Source organism: Martes martes, assembly GCF_963455335.1.
Source record: "Martes martes genome assembly, chromosome: 4".
Classification (NCBI taxonomy): domain Eukaryota; kingdom Metazoa; phylum Chordata; class Mammalia; order Carnivora; family Mustelidae; genus Martes; species Martes martes.
Window position 1 is genome coordinate 148100380 of NC_137891.1, and position 23919 is coordinate 148124298.

Here is a 23919-nt window from a genome sequence, read left to right on the forward strand (position 1 = left end):
AGGGGTGAGTGGACCGATGAAAACCACAAGTGAATTGGAGAAAGGAACCAAAAGAAGCATGGCTTTTCAAAGTGGGGGATGGGAAGGTCATCCTCTCTCCAAGCTCCTGGGCAGCAGGGTCTCTTGGTCCTGGGGAAGAGTGTGTGGTTCTTTGAGGGAGAGGAAGGGAGTCACTGGGAGGAGATATGCCCGCAAGCCATCAGAAGGGTCTGAGGCTGAGGTGGGGCATTCTGAGTGAGGGGAATCTAGTTGTTTTCTCCCCAGAAAGGCAGAGGTTGGGATTATGGGAAATGTTGGGGTCACACGGAAAGGGGATCATGGAGCTGAGATTCTACTTCACTCTACTGCACAGCTTGGCCCCTCCTGACACAGTCAATGGTAGGCTCCCATTGGTCCTGGACCCATGTTGTACTGGGGCGAGGGAGGGCAGGAAGCAGCAGTTCCCTTGTGTACAGTTGCCAAGGTTGTGACCTGCACAAGGACTCCAGGCTGGATCCACCCTGTGGCCCACTTCCTAAGCAGGGATTTTGGAGGAGGGATTTGGAGGAGGATTTTTAAAAGCCTTTCCAATTTGCACCATGACTGTCTGCTGGCCAAACCTTGAACCCAAGGGAGGCATTTCCCAGGTGCCAGGAGGACTGGCAGCTCCCTTCCAAGTGGAGGAAGCAAAATGGAGGGCAGGCAGAGTCCTAGCAGCAAAACTAGCTCTACCAGGTTACCTATGAACATGACTGAGTACTTCCGGAGGGAGGCCCGGGAATTCTTGGCATACTCCAGGCTCTGGCTGAGGAATGTGAAGGCGCTGTCTTGGTGGGTAGTCACCTGGGACAAAGAGAAAGCCCAAGAGTGCTGAGCCCTCAGAGGGACTAATTGCCCATCCACTCTTCCCAAAGCTAGGAATGGTAACCCTGTCAGGCAGCCAAGCCCCGGCTTCTTGCCTCCTAAACTTCTCTGCCACCCATCCTGGCCTCTGCCTGAGGCCCCCAGAGCCAGGCCTCCTCTTCTCTTAGTGGATTGCAACAATCCTTTCCATGGTCTTCCTGCTTGGGTGTATCCTCTTCCAGTTCACCCCCACTGCAGCTCAGAGGCAAGTTCTAAAATAAAAAGTCCAGCCGAGTGGGAATGGACATGGCATTCAAGGGACATGATAGATAAGGAGACAGTTCTGATCAGGGTAAAGAATTCAAGTTGCAGAGCAGTGAAGAATAAACTAGAGAGTTAGAGAGGTCTTAAAAGTCCTTAAAAGCCAGACAGGAATAAGTCTTGCTTAGACATTAGAAAATAGGAAGCCAGCATCCATTCTTGATAGAGCAATGACAAAGCAATGTTTGGGGGCAAAATAATCTGACAGTGGTATTCAGGATGAGTTTGATCAAGGAGAAATTCGGGGGCAGGCATCCTGCTAAGAGGCTGTTGAAGGAGATAAAGAAGAATCTGGTACAATTACTCTCCTATTGACAATCGGCATGTCAGGGAATAAACTCTGAGCCTGGCATCAAACCCTTCATGATCATGCTTCTCAACCTCAGTTTCCACCAATGCCTCCACCTGCTATGCACATTCTGCTCCAATGCCAGGATGTGGCCCCGGCTCTCCCCAGCTCCATGCCTGGTACAAGCGATTGCTCCTGATTGGGGTATCCTTCCCTCTCTTCTTCTTCTGATAGTTCTCTCTCATCCCTTGAGGTTCAGCTCAGAAGCCACCTCCTCCCTGAAGCCTTTCACAATTTTCAGAGCGCATCTCACCACTCTTCATGTTTCTACACCACCTTGCACAGCCCTTGTCATGTCACTTATGGCATTGTGCTGTGATTATTTATACCTATCTCCTCCACCGGATCCAGAGCTCCCACAAGAGAAGGGGCCAGCTCACTCATCTCCAAGTTCTCAGCATCCTGGAAAAAGCCTTGTGTGGCATAGATGCCCAGAAAGCATTGGATGGATGGGTGAATGGATGGATGGTGGATGGATGAATGAATGGGTTACTGCTCCCTCCTTAAAGTTAAGGCTAGAAGTTGACCCTCTCATGAGCAAACCTGTTGATGCTGAAAACCCAAAACAGAGGCTCTAGAAGGGCCTAGTGCAGAGGTCATAAGCCAGCAGCCCACAAACCACAAGGAGTTGGCAGAGCCATGACCAGCACAGTGTTTTCAACAAGCTAAATTGATTGCTAATTGATGTCTTATAAAAATCTGGGTCTCTGACTTTTCCTGTGAAAGCAGAGGAGCTGACAAGAGTGGCCTACACCATGAGCAGGAGTACCCACCCTCTCATGCTTTCAACAGGGCCTGGCCCTCCAGGCTGACACAGGCCCCACCACTTCCGTGTCACCCACAACCACTCTCCACCCGCTCCCTGGTCACTGGGGGTATTTGAATTAGTGCCCTGGCCGAACACCTCCTCTAGGCCTCTTTTTCCCTCGTGAAAGGATGGTAATAATAACAGACCCTGGATTGTAGGGATTTTGAGCATTACTGACAGTGGTGGTTTCCAGCCCTTTTCTTAACCCTAGGAACCATCTGTTACTCTGCATATTTTCATTAGACTGCTGTGAGGGGTGCTGGCATGCCCCACCCAGATCTCCCTTTGGGGTAAAGTGTTTCTCCCCCAACACTGGGGACTGCCTCCGTGGAAGAGAACTGCTGGCCCAAGGTCACGTCCCTTCCCAGGGTGGCTGGCATCCAGTAACAAACAGACACGAGTGTGTAAAGACCTGGCCCTGGCCCCAAATGTGGGGAATCTCACTGCAGGGATGGCTGAGGCTCCCCCAGAGCTATGCTGCAGCTTCACCTCTCTCCCTGCCCCCGCCCTCCCGTCCATAGGTGTCAATCCCAAGGCCATGCTCAGATAACCCTCCTGCATGCTAATCTCTGTCTCCGAGTCTGCGTCCTGGGGTGCCTTGACAGCAGGGGACGTAGATAGGACTTATAGCAAAGCTTCCCAAATGGTGCGCAGAGGGACCGGGCTGCCTCCTGCAGCATGCATTCCATGGCGGATGGGTGGCCTGACCACGGATTCAACAACCACGGAACATCTTAGCACAGACCACCTCAGAGCCTTCAGTGAGCTGAAGGCATTGCAAACCCCCGAGAGGAAGATGACAAGGCAGCGTTTCCAAAACCTATTCATCTTAGAACCTCTTTTCTCCCCTGTGGGGCATTTCCTGTGGGGTGTGTGTCACAGAGAATATACCCTGGGAATTGCGGATGCAAAAAAGGGAATTTTTGAAGGGAACTCTTGAAATAGAGATAGAACACAGACAGACTCATGTTTGAAGCAGATTGCTTTGGTGGCCCAAGGGGGGATGGAATTGGAAGAGGTGAGGTTCAAGGTGGAGAGAGCTAGGGGTGGGGGGTGGCTGAATCGACGGCCCTGCTGGGAGACATCCATGCCCTAAACTAAGGGCAAGGAGTGTGGGGACAGAGAGTGAAGAAAGAGATGAAGAGGTGTTTAGGATACTTAAGATTGATCGAATGTGGAGAGTGAGGGAGACGGAGTCTAGGATAATTCTAGGTTTCTGCTTTGGGGATCTAGAGGGACAGAGCAGAATTGAAATGAGGGGGAGGGCATCAGCTCAGAAGAGGCATGCTGAGCTTCAAGTGCGTGTGGGTCAGTAGAGAGGTGTCCGGTAAGCCACTGGAGGACACCAGAAGTGACAAGCCAGAAAAGCAGGTGAACATCCAGGAGCCAATTACGTGTGGGTAAGAGTGGAATTGCCAGCCAGGATGTTCATGCAAAAGGAAGGAAGAGAAAAGGGGAAAGCTTTGCCCACCTCTAGCACACGCATCGGGAATAACTGTAGTCTTGAAAGCACTCACAAGGTACTTGCATATTTTGGCCACCGTCTGCTGCTGGTTGTCCCAGGACTTCTGGCTATAGGCTCTTTTTGGCAATTCCCATGCCATGAGGCAGGAACAGCGGAACAGGGTCTTTATACATTTCTGGGGACCAACAGGAAGACAATACCAGAGCTGGAGAATTCCAGGACAGCCAGAATATCTTCCAGAAAAAAAAAAAAGTGTCGTGAAACTGCATTCTGGAGAAATCTATTCCAATTTGAAATGCACAAGTGAAGTCCATCTTGAGGAGGAATTCTGACATGGGTGCCTTTGGAACACAGGCTTGTCCGTAGCAGATTGTTAGTGACTCTGGCTTGGTTTCCACAGAGAGACGCTCGGCCTCAGGGCCCAGTGCCTGTGCACACTCACCTGGCTCACCTTGGCGTTGCCCTCTTGCATGAGCAGCAGCAGGGGCACCAAGGTCCTGATGAGCTGCTGCTCCACAGCTGGGGTGCGGGGCGACCGCAGCTTCTGGACCACCTTGCCATACAGGTTGATGCAGGAAGAGCGCACGTCCTCTCGAGACTGGGGCAGACCCTGAGGCTCAGGCAGGCTCCCTCCTCCAAGAGGCTGCCTGGGCCTCTGAGCCTCACATGGAAGCAGGCAGCTATCCTCCCACTCATTCCGGGGGGCCCTCCGGGCATAAGATGCACAGAGATAGAACAGGGCGGAGGCCGCTGGATGGGGCTGATCCCCCTCACTGGAGCCTAGGTCTGGAGTTCTGCCCGCTCTCCTTGGCCAGGACCCCCTAAGAAGTGCCTTAGTGCCAAGTGGGAAAATGCCCCCCTCTGCTGGAAAACAGGTGCCCCCTTGAGGTGGGCCAACTGCAATGAGGCAAGGGTCTGGGGAGACTTAATTTCAAAAGAGTCCCCTCGGTGAGAACTGATTGGAGAAGGATCTTTCTCAATGCGATCCACTTACAAAAAGACATGGGCCCACTGGAACGAGGTACCCCTCCCCCCCCCGCCCGCCCTGGGCTGATACCGCTGTGCCCTGCCTCTGCGGGCCACGGGGGCTATTGCAGTCCCCAGCATAGTAAAGGCCACACCCTCCAGAGGCTGCCCCCCAGCCCCCCACCCCACCTCCCGTGGGATCCCTTACATCGTTGAAATGGCACAGCAGGATCTGCAGCATCTCCACATAGACGGAGCTGTCCGTCAGCTTCCGGTCCTGCCCCTTGAAGATGGTCTTGAGGTTGTGGGCCGCCTCCACCACCAGCAGCCCATCCATCCTCTTCAGGCCCTTCACCATGGAGGGCAGGAGGGCCTGCACCTTGGCAGTCTGCGGGGCAGGACCGTTTGGGATGCGGGCTCCTACCTGGCAGCAGGGGCCACCAGGTGGGAGACCCAGCCTCTGATTCACTGAGATGAACTTGGTAGGACAGGTGCTCCACCTCCAGGGCTTTGATTATGCCATCCCAGCTGCCTGGAATGCCCTCCCTCAGCCTCTTGCTGTCCCCAAAGTCCTCTTTGGCCTCACTGACTCCTACCGGGTCTGGGCAGCCGAGGGCCTCTGTTGCCACCCCCTTGCTGGCACCAGGTAGAGGACCTGCATTGCTAGTTAGCTTTCTGAGCCTACATCCTGTCCCTTTGTCCCTCTATGCCATGAGCTGCCACAGTACCTGGGAGAGGAAAACAAAGCACTTTTTTTTTTTTTTTTTACAATGTTAAGGTGCACCAACCATCTGGGCCTTGGTTTCCTAATCTGTAAAATAGGAAAAACTACTACAATCCCCAACCCCTCCTAGACATACAGCCTTCAGGATTATGGTGAAAACAACTGGATTAAAAACTACTTCAATGAGAATAAAGTGTACGGGGAATTATTAAAGGCTATCTGCTTTACAGGCAGGGACAGAAATGGAGTCCAGCATCTGAGAATCAGTGATGGCCAGGCTCCTTCCTTCTTCCAGCTCAGGGCCTGGCTGGACCAGGCTCTCGCCTGCCCTCTGCTCACCTTCTCAGTCCTGTGGGCCAAGATAACCAGGCCTCGGATGGACAGCACCTTCATGATGGGGTCCTGGTGGTTCAGGCCTTCTGCCATTCGCCCCAGCGAGTACTCCTCGGGGATCCGCCGCACCTGTTCCATCTGTAGGAGCTGCGGGAGTACCAGGAAGGACTCCCTGAGCCAAGGGGCAGGGTAGCCCCCCACCCCACTTCCCCAGGGGAGTTGTGTGGGATGACCAGGGGCTGAGCATGGGGCATGAATGATGGCCAGCTGGCTAGTGCTGTCAAAGGCAAGCCACGTGTGCCAGTTTAAATTTCCTAGTAGCCACATTTAAAGAGCAAGAAAGAAATAGGTGAAGTTAATGGTAGGGATGCCGGACCCAATATATCCAAAGTGTTATCATTTCGACTTGTCATCAGTATAAACATTATTGATATATTTTACACTCTAAAAAAAATTTTTTTGAACCAAGTCTGAAATGTGGTGTGAATATTAAACTTACAACAAATTTCAATTCAGACATGTTTCGGGGGCTGATAGGCCCCATTGTGGCTAGCGGCTATCATATTGGACGGCCCTGGTCTGGCTAGGACAGTCACTCGTTCCTGTCCCCACCCAGCCATCCATGTTGGTGACGCTGAGCTCTGTCCTCTCTACCTGGCTTCCCTCTGCCCACTGTCCTCTGCTCAGGATTTTAACTGGTGTCCCCGGGCACATGATGTCCAAGTCACCATCTCTAGTCTGTGCTGTGGTCCAGAGCTTCCAACCTGGAAAACTAACAGTTTGCCAGACACCTCCACCCGATGTCCATCAGCACCTCATGGCAAGGCGGCACATGTCACTCTCCAGCTCCAAGGCCCAGTGCCCCCCGCTGCCTTTCACCATCGGGCCCCGCCTGCCTCTGGGGCCTCATTCACTCCATGCCACTCTACAGCCCACACTCTTATCACCAACCAGCTTCTAACCAAGCTGCGCATTTTTGTGGAACAATCCAGGCTGTTCTGTCCTCTCTGAGCCGGCAGGATGCTTCTGCGAGGGCAGCCACCTCCACTAGAGCCCCAGCTCCCCTTGCATGGCTCCATCCAAAACCTGGGCCCCCCTGAAGCCGTGTTTGATGATGCCCCCAGACCTCACCGCACCAGGCTGGACTGCTCCTTCTCTGAGGCCCTGGGAGCCCTGAACATGGAAACCCGAGTGCCCCGTCTGCCTATGCTTCTGCTCCTGCATCGCCCTGGGGCTTCCTTGGGTTCCTTGAGCGTTACTCCCTGGGTTCCTGTTACCCAACACAAGCTCTGGGGAAAGTATGTGCTTCGGGAACACTGGTGCAAGAGTTCAGGTCCAACATAAAACTTGGTTCCTTTCCTCTTTAGAATTGCCTTTCCTCCTGTGTTCGCATTGCCAGGTCTAGCACCACCACTCCCCCTGCAGTCCTAGCCTAAACCCGGCATCACCCCCATCTCCTTCCTCTCCCCACCACCCTCCCATCCACAGCAGCCAACTCGTCTTCAGTTCCTGCCTGCTCATCCTCATAAACACTTCTCCAATCTGTTCCCTGGCCTTAGCTCTACTGTGACTATTGAGACCCTGAGTCGCTATGATGAGAAGAGAGAGCTGGGGAGAGGGGCAGGGCCAGGGCCCAGAGGGACAGGAACTGTACAGAAGGGGCTCCACCTACTGCCCTCCCTCTGCCCGGATACACAACTCAAAGTCAGGCCTGCTCTGCACCAGGTTCTGGGCTGCACACTAGAGATGCAGAGAAGGGTACTGATGATAATAAATAATAATAATAATAATAATAGCAATACAGCTGACTCACAGACAATACTTCCTAGATGCAGGTACTACCCTAAGAGCTTTATGTGAACTCATTTAATCCTCATCAAAACCCAGGTGGCTCAGTCAGTTAAGCATCCAGTCTCTGATTTCAGCTCTGGCCATGATCTCAGGGTTGTGGGATCAAGCCCTGAGTCGGGCTCCAAACTCAGCTGGGAGTCTGCTGGAGATTCTCTCCTTCTCTCTCTCCCTCTGCCCCTCCCCCTGCTCGCATGAGCTCTCTGGTACTCTCTCTCTCTACAATAAATAAATCTTTTTTAAAAAAACTCTATGAGGTGGGCAATTCACCATCCCCATATTGCAAATGAGGAAACTGAGGCACGGGCAGGTTCCAGGACTTGCCAAGCTCACACAGCTCCCTTGAGTTGCCCAGCCGCTGGGAGCAGCAAGCACACACATAGAGGATCACAGCATAGGTGGCTGGGGAGGCCGGGGCGGGATATGTGAGCTGCATCAAGGTGCCACAGTGAATGTGGTGGGCCCGGCTCTGGCTGACCGCAGCCCACCTCTCTGGGGAGCCGGAGAAGGACTGAACCTGGCTGAGGATACTTGCTCCAGGCAGAGGGCCACTGCTCAGGGTTCCAGGGGAGTATTCGGGAAAGGTTAAGCCTAGTGCCCCTGACCTTGTGCTGGACATGGGAGCATCCCCTGAGGTTCCACAAGTGCCACCACCACCATCTCCCGCAAGAACCACAAGTGGTAGCCACTCACAGACTTAGAAGTGGCCAACTAGTTGGGCAGACCTAGTCAGAATCTCTCTGGACTCCTTGAGCTGTGTGACCTTGAAGCATATCCTCGTCTGTCCTCCTGGAGGTGACACATACTACTCGTGCCTGCGGGGCCAGGCCAAGTGTTCATCTGGGCACTGACTCACCCACGCAATCCCTACTTCTTGAGGAACTTTTGGGGCTGGGGATGCAATGCCAGCACGACATGGTCCCTCCTCCCCAGACTGTCACTCCAGCTGGAGAAGCAGAAGAGATGCAGGAGATGCCTGGAAGAAAATGCTGCCTCCTGTCCATCTGGCAGCTCAGAGGGCACCTCCTCCAGGAAGCCTTCCTTAGCCTTCTACTCTCCGAGCAGAAAGTGAGCCTCCTACTCTCCGAGCAGAAAGTGAGCCTCCTACTCTGACCCCACTGCAGGCCCTGATGACAGCACAGACCCCAGCTTGACCTTGCCCAGAAGGTCACAAGAGACAGCAAGAGTGGCAGTTAGGAGAGTGGGCTTTACAAATGTCTACCTAACAAAATGTGGTAGATACATACAAGGGACTATTATTCAGCTTGAAAAGAAAGAATGAAATTCTTTTTTTTTTAAAAGATTTTATTTTATTTATTTGTCAGAGAGAGTGAGCACAGGCAGAGAGAGAGGCAGGCAGAGGCAGAGGGAGAAGCAGGTTCCCTGCTGAGCAAGGAGCCCGATGTGGGACTCAATCCCAGGACCCTGGGATCATGACCGGAGCCGAAGGCAGCCGCTTAACCAACTGAGCCACCCAGGCATCCTGAAAGAATGAAATTCTGAGCCTTGTTAACAACATGCATGAACTTCAAAGACTAATTATGTTGAGTGAAATAAGCCAGATACAAAAGGACATATTGTGTGATTCTGTTTCCTCGAAACCTACAACAGCAAACTCAGAGCCACAACGTAGAATGCTGGTTGCCAGGGGCTGGGGAGGCCAAATGGGGAGGCAGTATTTCATGGATACAGTTTCAGTTTGAGACAGAGGCTGCACTTGGGAAGGAAGATGAACAGTTCTGTGGATAGTGCCGATGGCGGCACGATGGTGAAAACATGGTGAAAATGATAACTTTTATGTTATGTGTATTTTACCACAATTTTTTTCTAAATTAAAGAGACCGGCGCCTGGGTGGCTCAGTTGTTAAGTGTCTGCCTTTGGCTCAGGTCATGATCTCAGGATCCTGGGATTCAGCCCCACATCAGGCTTCCTGCTTGGTGGAAAGCCTGCTTCTCCTTCTTCCACTCCCCCTGCTTCTGTTTCCTTTCTCGCTGTCTTGCTGCCAATTAAATAAATAAATAAAATCTTTTAAAAAATAAAATAAAATAGAGAGACAGGGGAGGAAAGAGTGGGTTTGAGAACCCAAGAGTCTGGGTTTGAATCCTGAGTCTGCCACTTACAAGCTGAGTGGTCTTGCAAAATTGACTTAAATCAGTGCCTCAGTTTCCTCTCTAAAATGGGGGTTGAAATGGCATCTGCATCATAGGATTATCATGAGAATTAAGTGAATCGATATGGGTAAAACTCTAAGAACGTGCCTGGAAGAGAGTAAATGCTCAATAAATGTTAGCTATTATTGCTGGCGGGTCTCCTCTTCTGGGTCCGACCCTAACCAACCTCCTGATTAATCTCTTCAGCACCCCCAGTACACTCCACACAGTCAACTCAGCTTAGATGTCACTTCCTCCGGGAAGCCCTCTCTGATGCTCCCGCCACCACCATTACCACCTCAAGTCTCCTATTCCCCCACCACATCCTGGGCTGCCCCCATCAGAGCACAAGTCACTTCATGGCACCCCATTTTATAACTGGGGCATCCTCTGGCTTCTCTGCCACACTGAGAATTCCCTGAGGCAGAGTCAATTTCATATTTGTACCTCCAACCTTGCATCTCTAGTCTGGTGCTTGGCACATCACGGGGAATCTGGAAAGAGTAGAATGGGGTGAAGGAGTGGAGAGAGGAGGAGCAAAGGGAGATCCTACGAGGTATTTATATCCTAGAGCAATCGTGCTTGTGAAATTCTCCATTGCTAAGTACTGTTTGTGCAGGAGAAATGACTGATAATGTGAACTAAGGCCTGGGCTCCGGGCAGTGGGGGAGGAGCCTTGCCCAGTGCCCGCGCCCACTTGGTACCTCCACGTAGAAGGCGGTGGCCGTGATCTTGTGCTTTTCGTCGCCTCGCTCCAGGAGTGGGATGAGCAGGTAGAGGATACGGCACAGCTCCTGGCAGGAGTAGTGCACCATGGCCCTGGGGGTGAGGCAGGGTGAGCAGTCCTCAGGCTCTCCAGCCCCAGGGGACCTGCTGGGGGGCTGGGAGGGTCTGGCCTGACGCTCTAAACTCTGAGCAAGTCAGGGGCACCTGGGTTCCTGGGTTCCCAGGATTTCCCATCTGCACAGAATCTCAGAGGCCGTCTGGTTTAACTGCTTTGTTTTACAGATGGAGAACCTGAGGCTCAGAGTGGGAAAGCTTGCCCAAGAGCACAGAGCACACAGCTCTTTGCATGATGCCTAGAGCATAGTAGGTGCTCAATAAATGCAATTGTATCCTGAGATCCCTGGGGGCAACAGCATCCTGGGCACTCAAGGTGCAAGGTTAAGGAACAGATTGTTCCTGCAGGAGTCACATTGTCAGAATCAAGGTGCCCCTTCCCAACCCCAGGGGAGGCTGTGTACGGGGGCCAGGGAAGACCCCGGTCTAGGTCAGCCGATCATCTCCTAGCATTGCCACTTCCTGGCTGAGTGACCTTTGATACATAACTGTCCCTCTCTGGGACCTTAGCATCCTGCTGTGCAAAATGTAGGCTGATGATCCCTGTCCCACCAGTCAGCATAATGACCGTGAAAGCTAACCTGTGCTGCGCTCTTCCCATATACCAGGGGCTATACAGAGTACTTTAACCCTCATCCTAAGCTCTGGCGATGGGTCCTATTATTATTTCCACATGACTGAGGGTAAAGCTTAGAGAGAGGCAAGAACTTGCCCTGGGTCACACAGTTGAGAGGTGGTGGGCTGGGATCTGGACACAGGCAGACCAGCCCCAAGACCACACTATGAAGGCCTTGGCCTTGCCACCATGCCTGTATGAACGTAGGAACTAAGGTCCCCATACAGTGAGAAAAGGGGCTTCGTAAGTAAGTGAAGGGCTGTGCGGTTGCCAGGCACTGTCCCGGCCGCACTCAGTGTCCTGCCCACTGAGGTCGACCATACCCTGCCACTAAGAAGAGGAGAGGGACTGAGGGAAGGGCCTTGCCCAGGGAGAGATGCAAACCCAAATCTCTCCCTCCCCCAACCCCTGCGCCGGGCCACCCAGCCTCACCTGGCCAGCAGGGACACTCCCCGGTGGTGGTTCTCCGCCTGCTCCATGAGCTCCCAGCCGCCCTGGTCCTCCAGAAAGGTGGCCTCATATGAGCAGCCCATCCTCAGCAGCAAGGTTTTCACCACTTTGATCACCCAGCTGCTGAGACAAGGGGGCTGAGACCTCATGCCCCCCACTCCCCTCCCCCACCCACAGGGGCCGGACCTCCCTTCAGCCGGCCTCTTCCCACACCCCCGCCTGTCAGCTCCCATCTGGCCAGACAAGCTTCTCTGAGCCCTGCTGATGTTGAGGTAGCAGTCATCGGTGTACCCACCAAAAGCGGCTTTTAAAAAATTATTAGCTTTGAGAAAGAGAGTCAACAGAAGCAAAATTCCCCCAAATGGTGTTTTATCCTCCCTTTTCTCCTGAGCTTCTTTCCCTGGAGGGAGACGTTGGAGTCAGGCCTCCCCAGCCCTCTGGGGTCTGCCTCTCTCTCCCCCCTTCTCTCCCCCTCATGCCCATGCCTGGGCAGCTCTCTGGGGGAGTGGTCGTCCCTCCTCGCTTTTGCACAGTCTCCTGTTGACCTTAGGCCTTCACCCTCTCGGGGCACTTACGGAGGGATTCCCTGACCTGGACGCCCAGAAGGCCCTGGGCGGTATGGGTGGGGGGCGGGGGAAGCTTTTATAACCTGTGGATGGAGGAGGCTGGAACCCAGGCCTCTGTGCTTTTGAAGCCCCAGGGTGGTGCTGGGAAGGAGCGGGTGGGGGTGTGGCCCCATGCAGACGTCCCACTATGTCCTGGGCACTGGGTGTCTGCAGATGCGTATGTGTACCTATAGATAAACCTTTAATAAAATGGAAATGGACAGTGTGTGGAATGAAGTTTACATTTAGACAAAGTTTTCTAGAAACATCAGCTCTCGTGTTTAAAGAGTTTATCACATATGGACATACGTCAGGAGATACTGAGAGTGAGTGGACCTCATGATTCAAGACAAAGTAGCAAAGCATTCTGGAAATCGCGTAATGTTCAGGAATTTGCTTTTAGTTTTCATGTTTTGGGTTTTGTAATAACTATTGATCCAGTGTGAAAAGTCAAGCTTCTACTGAGACCGGGGCTTTCAGAACCACGCAAGCTTCCTGCTGATTCTTTGAGACACGTGTTGTCAGTTACAGTCCTGGACCAGCAAAGTCTCACACACACACACACACACACACACACACACACACACACACACAGAAGGAGGCAGGCTCCAGGTGCTGCCCACCCTGAGAGCCTGGGGCTTGCCCTCCCCAACTCTCCCTTCCCCCACCTATTCCCTTCCCCCCAGAGCACTGGCTGAATAGCTAAACAGAGATTTGCACGTTTTCATTAGAAGGAAGGTTCTACCTTCCATGCCAAGCATCAGCACCTTGAACTAAGACTGAGTGAGCCAGCTGTGTAATGTTCTGCTCCGTGACTTGACCACCCAGTGTCCCCAACTCCAGGAGCAGCAGTCACTCTCTCTCTACCTGGCTTCAGACTGTCACAGCTCTTACCCAGACCCCACCTACCCGGTATTGGTGTGTGCAGCCGAGGAACTCAGAATTAGGCTAAAGCTTTTGGACACAGTGCCACATCATTCCTAGGTAGGTGACTCCACTCTTCCACCACGCCCTTGATCAGGCTCCAACTTTTAACAAAAATGACCCTACCCATCGTCCTTCCTCCCCACCTGACTCCCAAAGACACACCTCCGGGAGCCCCAGGTGAGGTCTGTGCTGCTTTGTAAAAAGGCAGAGGTGATAGCGTGGGGAGGAAGGCTATGGGTAGTGGTGCAGGTACTTTGGGTCCCTGAAACACCCACTCTGTAGGCTTCACCTTCCTAGAAGGTTCTCAGCTTTTCCCAGTGAAGTGGAGCCATCATTGCCCTGTCCCTGCAGTGGGATGGGGGGGCCAAGGACACAACAGGGAGCTGCGTTGAAGTCCGAGGCTGCCACAGGGCACAGCAGCTGGACCTTATGGAGGGGGACACTGGGGCTCTCTCTCTAGCTCCCCTGCCCAGGCCTTGCTCAGGGAGGCCCTCCAAGTGGAGAGATCACAGCCTTTATCACCTGATAGTCGAGACCTTTCCACCGTGTATTCTTTCTTCCTCCTCCTCCAGCGCCTCCTCTACTTCCCCTTGGTTTTGTTTCTCCCGGAGCCCATCAGCTTTCTGAGTCAGGGCTGCCACCCTCACGAGCACCAGGGGAGTCAGAGGTGGTGCTGTGGCCCTGGCACAGGGTGTCCCGCTGGGACACGGGGTCCTATTTGGTCCTTACAACACACCTGCGGGGCAGGAATCACTTACACCATTTCATGGGCAAGCATACCAGGCTGCCAAGAGGTTAAAGTGGTTTACCCAAGGGACAAAGACTAAATGATGGAACCAGCACTCAAATCCGAGATGTTCAGACTTCAAGTCCAGCCTCGCAATGGCTTGCCCTCAGCCCCTCAAAGTGTGCCTCTCTAAGCATCCCACACAATAGAAGCCAAAGAAGAAAAGACTGAGAAACTCGACTGCATACAAACGTAAACTCTCTGTTTGGCAAAGACCATAAAATAGTTACCAGTTAAGTGGAATACATGTGACAAAGAGTTGCCATCCTTAATATATAAAAAGCTCTTAGATGAATGGATAAAGAAGAAGTGGTATATATACACAATGGAATACTATGCAGCCATCAAAAGAAATGAAATCTTGCCATTTGCTATGACGTGGATGGAACTAGAGGGTATCATGCTTAGCGAAATAAGTCAATCGGAGAAAGACAACTATCATATGATCTCTTTGATATGAGGAAGTGGAGAGGCAATGCGGGGGTTTGGGGGGAGGTAGGAAAAGAAAAAATGAAAACATGGGATTGGGAGGGAGATAAACCATAAAAGACTCAATCTCAAAAAACAGACTGAGGGTTGCAGGGGGGAGGGGGGACGGGAGAGGGTGGTGGGGAAATGGACATTGGGGAGAGTATGTACTATGATGAGTGCTGTGAAATGTGTAAACCTGGCGATTCACAGACCTGTACCCCTGGGGATAAAAATACATTATATGTTTATTAAAATTTAAAAAATAAATAAATAAATAAATAAATAGTAGAACAAAAAAAAAATATATATATATATACAAATTAACAACAACAACAAAATTCTCAACAGCCCTATATAAAATTGAGCAAACATTGCTCAAAGAAAAGGAAACACAGGGGCACCGGGTGGCTCAGATGGTTAAGCATCCGACTCTTGGTTTTGGCTCAGGTCGTGACCTCAGGGTTGTGAGACGGAGGCCCATGTGGGGCTCCGTGCTCAGCACAGTCTGCTTGAGATCCTCTCTCTCCCTCCCCTTCTGCTCCTCCCCCGCTCACACGTGCACTCACTCTCTCCCTCTCAAATAAACAAAATCTAAAAAAAGAAAACACAAACGACACTTCAACCTCAACCTCGAGCGTAATAAGAGAAAATGACAGCATTTTTTTTTTCAACTTTCAGATCAGCGAAGACATAAATATCTTCTGTTCCACTGTGCTGGCCGAGGTGTGGGAGACGGCCGTTCTCACGCCCTCCTGGACGCAGCAACCCCTGGCAAAGACCATGTGGCAAACTGGGTGCTTGAGAGGGCACTCCATCTTCCCTTTCATCACTCACCGGTCAAGAACGTTCTCCACCCCATATCCCTGTCCCAGCTCACGATTAAAATGCAGAAGCCCTTCAATGCGTCCAGCCTCCTTTCAGGAATTTGTCCTACATTGTACGATCACATGTGTGCATAAAGACATATAAACGAACTCATTGCAGCTTTGTCTGTAAGTGCAAAGTACCTAAACCAAGAGGATCCTGGTTAAGTAAATTATGGTACATTTCACTCAGAGGGATATTATGCAGCTGTCAAAAAAAAATGAGGCAGATCTCTATGTCTGTTCTCCTAGGACACAGTATATGCTAAAAGCAAAACTGTAACTGTAAAGGACATTACTATTGGTATAAAAACAAAAAGACACACATGTGCTTAACTCTGCATCAACCACCTGTGGATGGGTATGAAAGAACCTGGTTCTTCTGGGGAGGCTCACTGGGTAAGGAGAGGAAACTCACTTTTAATGCCTTTTGAGATCTTTACCCACATGCATATATTACCTATATGGGTTAATAATGAAAAATAAGATGGTGAGGGGTGCCTGGGTGGCTCAGTAGCTAAGCATTCGGCTCTTGATCTCAGCTCAGGTCATGATCTCAGGGTCGTGAGTTCAAGCCCTGCATAGAGTCCACGTAAAAAATAAGACAAAAATAATAAAATAAAATAAAAAGGTGGAACTTGGATACAAATCTTATATAAGTGATGTGTCTAGGGAGTGAGGACGAAACATAAAATTGTGAGCTCCTTGGAGGAAGGCTGATTCTTTGCTGTCGTCCAGCACCAGGCAGGTCTGAAACAAAGACCACAGCAGGTGCTCCCAAATAGTTATCGTGCAAATGATTGGCACTCCTAAAAATACGCTTCTGTTTTCTCTTTTAGTCCCAAAGCTAATTCTACCAACTGAATGCCCTCAAGATTTTAGGAAGGGTCCTTGCTAGTGGCCTCCTGCAGCCAGGGACAGCAAGACACACATACCGCACGGGTACGAAGATGGAAGGCGGAGTGTCCTTCCTGGCATCCTTGCAGAAAGCCATGTGGCTGGGGAAGTGGAGCCCGATGTGGTAATGGACCTGAATGAGCAGGGCCAGGAGCAGCTGGGGGTAGATACGCCTCACACGACCCACGCAGCTGTTGACCGACAGGAGCTCACACAGGCCGCTGGCTGCCTGGGGGCAGAGGGGTGGCTGGCTGGAGGCTCCTGGCAGGAGCCTGGACTGCTTCTCTAGCAGCTTGGACCTGATCTTTGCTCTTCTCTCACTCCAATTGGTAGAGCCCAGATCTCTCCACCCACCCCGCCCCCACACACACTCCGCCTCCTGGCTCTCTGGGTGAGCCCTAGACCAGCACAGCAGCCTGCCTCTTTGGTGGCGACACAACCGTGGAAGAACTGGGTGGAGGGCTCCTCTCTCACCGTGGGTGAGGTGCAGTCTTGATCCCGTTGTGCAGGCAAGGAGATACCTCTGAGGGGTGAAGGCACGTACCGGTGGTCGCCCGGCCCTTGAGACAGAGCTGGGACTGGAGCCCAGGCTTTCAGACACCAGCTGCACATGCCCTCCCTCTTTCTCATTCATAACATGGGCACAGAGACCATGATGGCGCTCCCGCTGTCCCTTCACTTCAGGCCATTAAACCCGGCTGCCCTCACTACCTCCCCTGCTGCCCAGCAAACTGGAAGAAACAAATCCCAGCTTGAGTGGGAGCCAGGGAGGCCCAGTCCTCAATTCTGTCACTCCACACCTACTGGTCACACTCTGCCTTTTCTGTCCACGACTGCCCACACCAGCCCCCTGAAGTCCTGGGAACTTGGCTTTATTAGCATTTGGTCCACGAAGTTCCCTGGGACCCAACTGGTGCTCACCGTCCAACATCTCCACCTGCCATTCATCTCTGGTCCTGGCCCGGGCCCGCCTCCTGCTCCGCCCACCAAGGCCTCTCTCACTGGCAGGAAGACAATGCAGGGGCAGGGGCAGGGGCAGTGGTGCTGGGGTCACAGATTGGATGGCTCCTTCCGGCCCCACAGTTCCCTGGCCCTCTCTGAGCTTCAGATCCATTCATCCTCTGTCAAGGGGTGGGGTGTCACCCGTCCTCTTCCCACCAGCCCCACGGTGTGGTGGAGAGTGAATGAGGGGAGAGGTGAGAGTGCTTTACGAAGAAGTGACCAAGATAGCTCTCATCAAGTGACCAGCTAGCTCTCATGCTAGCTGGCCCAAGGGAAGAGAATTTGTCAAGTGACAGAGCCCACGGCATATTCTCAGGGAGATAAGAGACACAATGTGGGCCGGATGAGAACCACGAGTGGCATTTATTTGTACTTTACAGCTAGGAAGCCCTTTCTTTTTTTTTTTTTTTTTTAAAGATTTTATTTATTTATTTGACAGACAGAGATCACAAGTAGGCAGAGAGGCAGGCAGAGAGAGAGGCGGAAGTGGCTCCCTGTTGAGCAGAGAGCCTGATGCGGGGCTCGATCCCAGGACCCTGAGATCATGACCCAAGCTGAAGGCAGAGGCTTAACCCACTGAACCACCCAGGCGCCCCTGGGAAGCTCTTTCACACACAGTATTTCACTCTTCTGAAAAGGGAAGCTAGACAGGGTGGGAATTATTACCACCCATTTTACAGATCAATATACCAAGGCTAGAGCAGGGAGGGCAGCGGTGGGGGGGTGGTGACTGACCGAGATTATATAGTGAGGCAATGGCAGAGCTAAGATAAGCCTCTTGGACTCAAAGCCCTTACGTTTTTCAGTAGACCAAAGATAATGATTGTATCCAAAGAACACGGTCATGCTGTAGAGAAAAGTCTCTAGTGATGGGCCATAGGTCTCTGCTCTTGGCTCAGTCGTGGTCACTGTTTATTAATACCATGAGACAAAAATCTGTCCAGGCTGTATCTGTGCTCAAACTATGCTTGAGCAAAATGCACAGATGAGTGACTCACGAATACAGCAAGATGCATTCCTTGAGGGAGGAGAGGATGAAGGACCAAATCAGGGAAGGAATGGAGGCTCATGCCTTATTCATAGACCTCAGCACTGGGGGATAGAGGCAGAGACCCCCAGTTGTGAAGCACAGGATTCAGAGGTAGGAGATCTGGGCTTGACTGCTGGCCCTACCAAGCTCTGTGACCTTAGCTAAGCCGTGGGATGTGACTGAGCCACAGTGTCCCCCTCCATAAAGGGGTTACCATCCATGCCTCCACCGGCCATGTCTTTATTTGCTTCCTCCCACCAGAATGTCTTGCTCTCTGCTGAATCCCCAGAATTCATGAGTGTGCCTGGCACATAGTAGGTGCTCAATTAATGCTGTTGAATAAATAAATCAGTCTAACGAAACTTTTTTTGAGCATCTACTATGTGCCAGGTATATGTCAGACATTGGGGATTTTACGGTGAGCAAAAGAGGCTCAGGCACTGAATTCAGGCATCTCACAGATTACTCAGAGGACCCTACACATTAGTGTCAAATCAAATCACAACTGGGGTAAACTCCTCCAAGATAAAGCATGTGAAGCAAAGTGTAATATGCACAGATTTGATCAGGTCAGGGAGATAAGGGAGGGCTTCCCTGAGGAGGTGATGCTGGAATTGATAGCTGAGGGATGAAAAGAAGTTAGGTTAGCGGAGAGCAGTTCAGGAGAGGGAACAGCATGCGCAAAGGCCCTGTGACAGAGATAGCATGGTGTGTAAGAATTTCTGACAAAGAACAAGGCTTGAGCCATGCAAGTAAGAGGGACCATGGAGTGTGGTAAGGCCCAAGAGGGGTGCTGGGCCTTGCAACATCAGTAGAAATACTGTGTTATTCTCAAAGACAATGGGAAGCCACTGACGGGATTGAGAAGAGCAGAGGTGCATTCTCAAAGATTTTTTGGCTGCAGTACAGATTGGAGGGGCTGAAGTGGAAGCAGCGAGATGAGCAGGGGTACTGTCCAGAGGGCTAGGGCCAGGGTGACAGTGACAGAGGCAGAGAGAAGTCTGTCTCTCTACCCAGTAACCTCCCTGCAGTCAAAGCCGCCTTTCCCTCTGTGTTCTCAGGGATGAGCTCAGAGCCCCGCAGCAAGCATGTAAACATGTTACGTCACTAAATGAATGAATGAGTTACCTTATTTTATCTTCACCACCACCACATGAGGCAGATTCCCTCATCAGTATCCCATTTACAGACGCAGGGGCTGAGCCTCAAGCAGAGAAGTGACTTGTTCGGGTCATAGATTAGTACGGGAATCCAAGCCAGCTCTTAGACACCGGTCTGCAAGTCCCCCCTCCCCGGCTGCTGCCCTCCCTGTAAGTAGCAGCAAGATGCCGTCCAGGGGGTCACAAATAGCAGGCTGGAGACAGACCTACCTGAGCCATACAAATAGCACCTGGCAGAGCAGGGTGTGCTGAGCTGGGCAGGAGGGCAGGAGCAGGGAGCGCAGGATGGGACAGTCATGGGGTAGGCGAGGCAGGGGCTCACCGCAAGGGGCACGATGGAGGTCCGGCCCTTCTTGGTGAAAGGCTTCTCCTTCAGGCTGGTCAGGAGCAGGTCCAGGAGGTCTCGGACGTCACAGCTGGGCTTGCACAGTATCAGCTGCCTCCACATCTCCGCACCATTGCTGGGGGATCGGTGGGTGGAGATGGTTAGTGAGGACCAGGGCGCTGGGCCCACCCTGCCTCCCAGTGGTTTGGGGATGGAGAAGGGAAGATGCCATCAAAATGGTATCCATGGGTGTCCCAGCGAGGAATGGTTCAGAAAACACTCTGTAAGAGGCAGGGGGCTCACAATTCTTCAAAATCCTATTTCCATGTATTGTACCAAGTGCTTTATACTCAATTTATTTGGCAAACATGGAGTATCTGCTGTACCCCAGGCACTAGGCAAATCCCTGGGCGTATACTCAAATTCACTGAATTCTCAAAGGACACTCAAGCTGGGTTATTATTCCCATTTTACAGATGTGGAGTTGAGGCTCAGAGAGGTGACATCATTAGTCTGAGATATCACAGATAATGAGCTGCAGCGTCAGGAAATGACCAGTTCTGGTGCCTTCAAAGCCAGTAGTGAGTCATTCCTCTATGCCAGGGGGCCCCTTAGGGCCTGGTCCTTGCATCAAGGAGTGCCTGCACCTGTCTCCTTACAAGGCAGTACTCCAGGCAGAGGAAAGCCTCTGGACCTGCCAGCACCAGACTGTGGGCATTCCTATCAATTGTGGGGAGCCGAAAGCATGGACAGGCCAGTGGTGCACGAAAGGGTTAACGGAACCCCTTTTCCCTCTGCATGAGCATTTGAACCTTCCATTAACTTTCCAGCTCTGTTCCCCTGGAAACCTGATAAAGATAGTATGTCAACTATGTTGCTAGGCAACATTGCTTATGGTGAAAATGACCCAGTTGGTAAATTGCATCTGGGCTGGGAGGGACTATAAATGAATTATAAGAACCGAAGAGGACGCTGTTGCATTGAACCTCCCAGGGAGCAGTGACTCTTGGGACTGCACTTGTCCCCATAGGGACCCCAAAAGCAAAGTCTCTAGATCTTTTGTTAAAATGGCAATTCTAGGGGCACCTGGGTCGCTCAGTGGGTTAAAGCCTCTGCCTTCAGCTCAGGTCATGCATGATCTCAGGGTCCTGGGATCGAGCCCCACATCGGGCTCTCTGCTCAGCGGGGAGCCTACTTCCCCCCACCCCCACCCCGCCTGCCTCTCTGCCTGCTTGTGATCTCTCTATCAAATAAATAAAATCTTAAAAAAAAAAAAAAAAGGAGAGACAGAGCAATTCTTGGGAGCCATTTCAGCCAGGGCAGCTCCTACACCTTTAACTGGGAGGCCCAAGAGTCCAGCTCTCAAGCCCAGAGGGAAGACTAGGGTGAGGCCCGTGAGGCATCCGGGGCACAAGATGGAAGGGGGCCATCTCTCGGGTTCTCACAAGCGCCAGCGTGGCACCTGAGAGCCCAGCCTCTTTCCATCTTGTACCTGCTCTGTCTGGCTGGCCCACTGCATGGGCTGCCGCAAGGACTTCTGGGAGCAGGAGCCCCTGCCACTGCTCTGTCCTCCATCCTGATGTCAGGATGTGGCCCTGCCAGTCTTGAGTCCGAAGGGTTGGTGATTCCAAAAAACTCTCTGGGGGCTAGTGTGGGCAGAAAGGGTGAAATTCTTCCAGGTGGGAGCACGGGGACATGACACCCTGGCTCTCACCTTCCCAGCCAGTCTCCCTGGCCTCTGTGAATGACACGAGCTATCCCCACTAGAAGCACAGCTCATCATACACCTTGGCGCAATTCTGCGTGAGCTCCCGTACAACTATCTTAAGGTGTGGGCCACACTCTGGCTGCCCTGTTCTATTCATTCAAAGGTGTGGGAGTGTTTCCTGGGCTGGGAGGCTGGAGCAGTCAGTCTGGTCTCTCTGGCCACAGTCCCCTCTGCCCGTCAGACCACAAGATCCTGAAGGCTGAGAGCAGGAAGGTTGGTCCTGCAGAGTCCAGCCCTGGGCAGGCCCTCAGCTCAGCTGGCTACATTGCTTGTCACAACCAGCCATCTGGAGTGGGAATCATGAAGAGAGTATTTCCCTCTTTTGTCTCTGGGGGGAAATGAAGCCCAGAGAGGGCAAGTGAACCACCCAAGACCACACAGTAGCCAGAGGCAGAGTCAGGGCAAATACTCAGACCTCCTTTCTAGGGCCTCCTTAGAGATCTGGGCTCAGAGCTGGTCAAATCTGAGTTTAGGTCCTCATCCTGTTGCTTGTTCCCTGGGTGCCGAGGACAAGGAACTTCACCTCAGTCTCCCCATCTGCAGAGTGGGGTTGTAGTACTAAGGACAGAAGGAATTAATGCTCCACATGGACACCCAGCAGGGCTTCGGAAGTGCTTAATGGCTGTCATAAGCATCCCAGATCATACGGAAAAGGGGCCAGCTGGGAGGGCCAGGGCCTGCTCTGGGTGGGAGGACAGGTTCCCAGCCCAGGGTGGGGGCTGCTCCAACCCTCGGAGGTGTGATGGCGGGAGCCCCTCCGTGGGTACCTGTCCAGTGGGAGGGGGCACGTGAGCAGGGCCACAACCACCTCAGTCATGAAGGAGCTGGCCAGGAAGGAGACGGGGAGCAGGGCCACCTCGCGGGCCCGTGGTTCCTGGATGTAGTTCAGCTGTGCGTAGATGCCTTGCATGATTTCTGGGATCTGGGGCACAGCCAGAGCAGCCGTGAGCAGCCAGGAGGCCAGTTGGAGAAGCCAAAGCAGGCGTGGGGAGAGTAGGGAGGGGGAAGAGGAAAGAAGTAGGGGTGACAGGGGAGAGGAGAGAGAGAGAGGGCAACAGGAGAGAGATGGGGATTGGAGGGTGGGGGGGAACAGTGCACCTGCTCCTTCCCTGGGAGACAGCCAGCTGTCCTCACTGCCTTCCCCACTGCCCCCAGATCATTAAGTGAGTTCTTTCTTATCCGCAAGTAGGAGGCACCTAGAACTTAGCCACTACCACCCCTATCCTGCTCCAGTGCTTAGGGGTTCCCACACTCCCCACCCTGCCACTGCCAGACGGCGGGTCCCAAGGGATGAGCAGGCCCTGTAGGGTTTCCCAGCTCAGCCCCAGCCCCTGGAGGAGCCTTACCACCTCCAGCACCCTGTGGCGGTACCATTCCAGCACCGAGCTGAGCGTGACCTCCGAGGCCAGCTGCATCATCTCCCCAGAGTCCTTCCCCTGGGCCTCTGAGCTGCCTTTCAAGCCTTCTAGGGCTGCTAGCAGCAGGTCCTTCACCTGCTGGGGTCCCAGGAAGTCTCCAAACTCCTGAAACAGAGGCACAGAGATACAGACCCCAGGGACGGGTGGCCAACCCTTTGGGGAGGAGCTAAAAGAGAGGGGAGACATGGCCCCTGCCCCCAGAATGAGCTAACATCCCTCCAGCACGGCCCTGAACCGAGGAGGAGGGGGCACTCAGGGTGGGCCTGTGTGGTTGGGGAAGGCTTCCTTAAAGGGGACTTGAGCCTGGAGAGATAGAAACATGGGGAGAAGACACTGGGGTGGGCTGGCACTGCCCCTCCCCCATTCCCAGGAAGGCCCAGAGCTGGTGGGCAGCGGGCGGTCACCGCGATCACACGCAGAATATTCTGGCAAGGGCTGACAGGGTTGTAAGGCCCCAGGAATCGCTTGTTGCTCTCATACAGCTCCTCCTTATTGGTCTCTTCCTTATCTCTGGATCCTGCAAGAAGAAAGCCTCAGTGAGGCCCAACCATCCAATTCTTTTTTCTTAAACTTTCTGCTAAACGTAGATGTAGGAACTACAGGAATCAGAGATAAGCAGCGAGGTACATTTTTCTGGAACCAGCACCCAGGTCCAGAACCCAGGTAACCAGCACTCGGGTTGAGAAACACTACATCATCAGCACCCCAGAGGTCCCCTCTTTGTGCTTCTTCCCGTCCCCCTGTCCCCTCCCCCACCCAGGGGACCCCACTATTCTGACTCCTAAAGCCTCAGGTTAGATTTCTTGCTGTTGGACCTGTGTGCCTGGCTTTCCCTCAGCGTCATGGGGGTGACAGTCACCCCCGCGGTCCCAAGTAGCGTGAGCTCATCGGTCGTGATGTTGCATCATCTCCCATAGTGTGAATACACTGCGGTCTATGTCTCTCTTCTGCTTCTAATGGACATTGGGGTCAC

General features: G+C 52.6%; 1 protein-coding gene across 1 annotated transcript in view; it reads right to left on the reverse strand.

The window, feature by feature from the left end:
- Positions 1–23919, reverse strand: part of MROH7 (maestro heat like repeat family member 7) — a gene marked incomplete at both ends in the record, with an annotated part of 43093 nt that overhangs the window by 2133 nt on the left and 17041 nt on the right. Inside the window, 12 exons of the mRNA XM_080801701.1 lie at positions 720–822; positions 3818–3940; positions 4208–4363; positions 4940–5119; positions 5795–5935; positions 10492–10606; positions 11676–11813; positions 16282–16472; positions 19758–19896; positions 22296–22450; positions 22875–23051; positions 23351–23463. Of these exons, the coding sequence (XP_080657827.1) occupies positions 720–822; positions 3818–3940; positions 4208–4363; positions 4940–5119; positions 5795–5935; positions 10492–10606; positions 11676–11813; positions 16282–16472; positions 19758–19896; positions 22296–22450; positions 22875–23051; positions 23351–23463 (1731 nt within the window). The remainder of the gene's footprint in view (positions 1–719; positions 823–3817; positions 3941–4207; positions 4364–4939; positions 5120–5794; positions 5936–10491; positions 10607–11675; positions 11814–16281; positions 16473–19757; positions 19897–22295; positions 22451–22874; positions 23052–23350; positions 23464–23919) is intronic.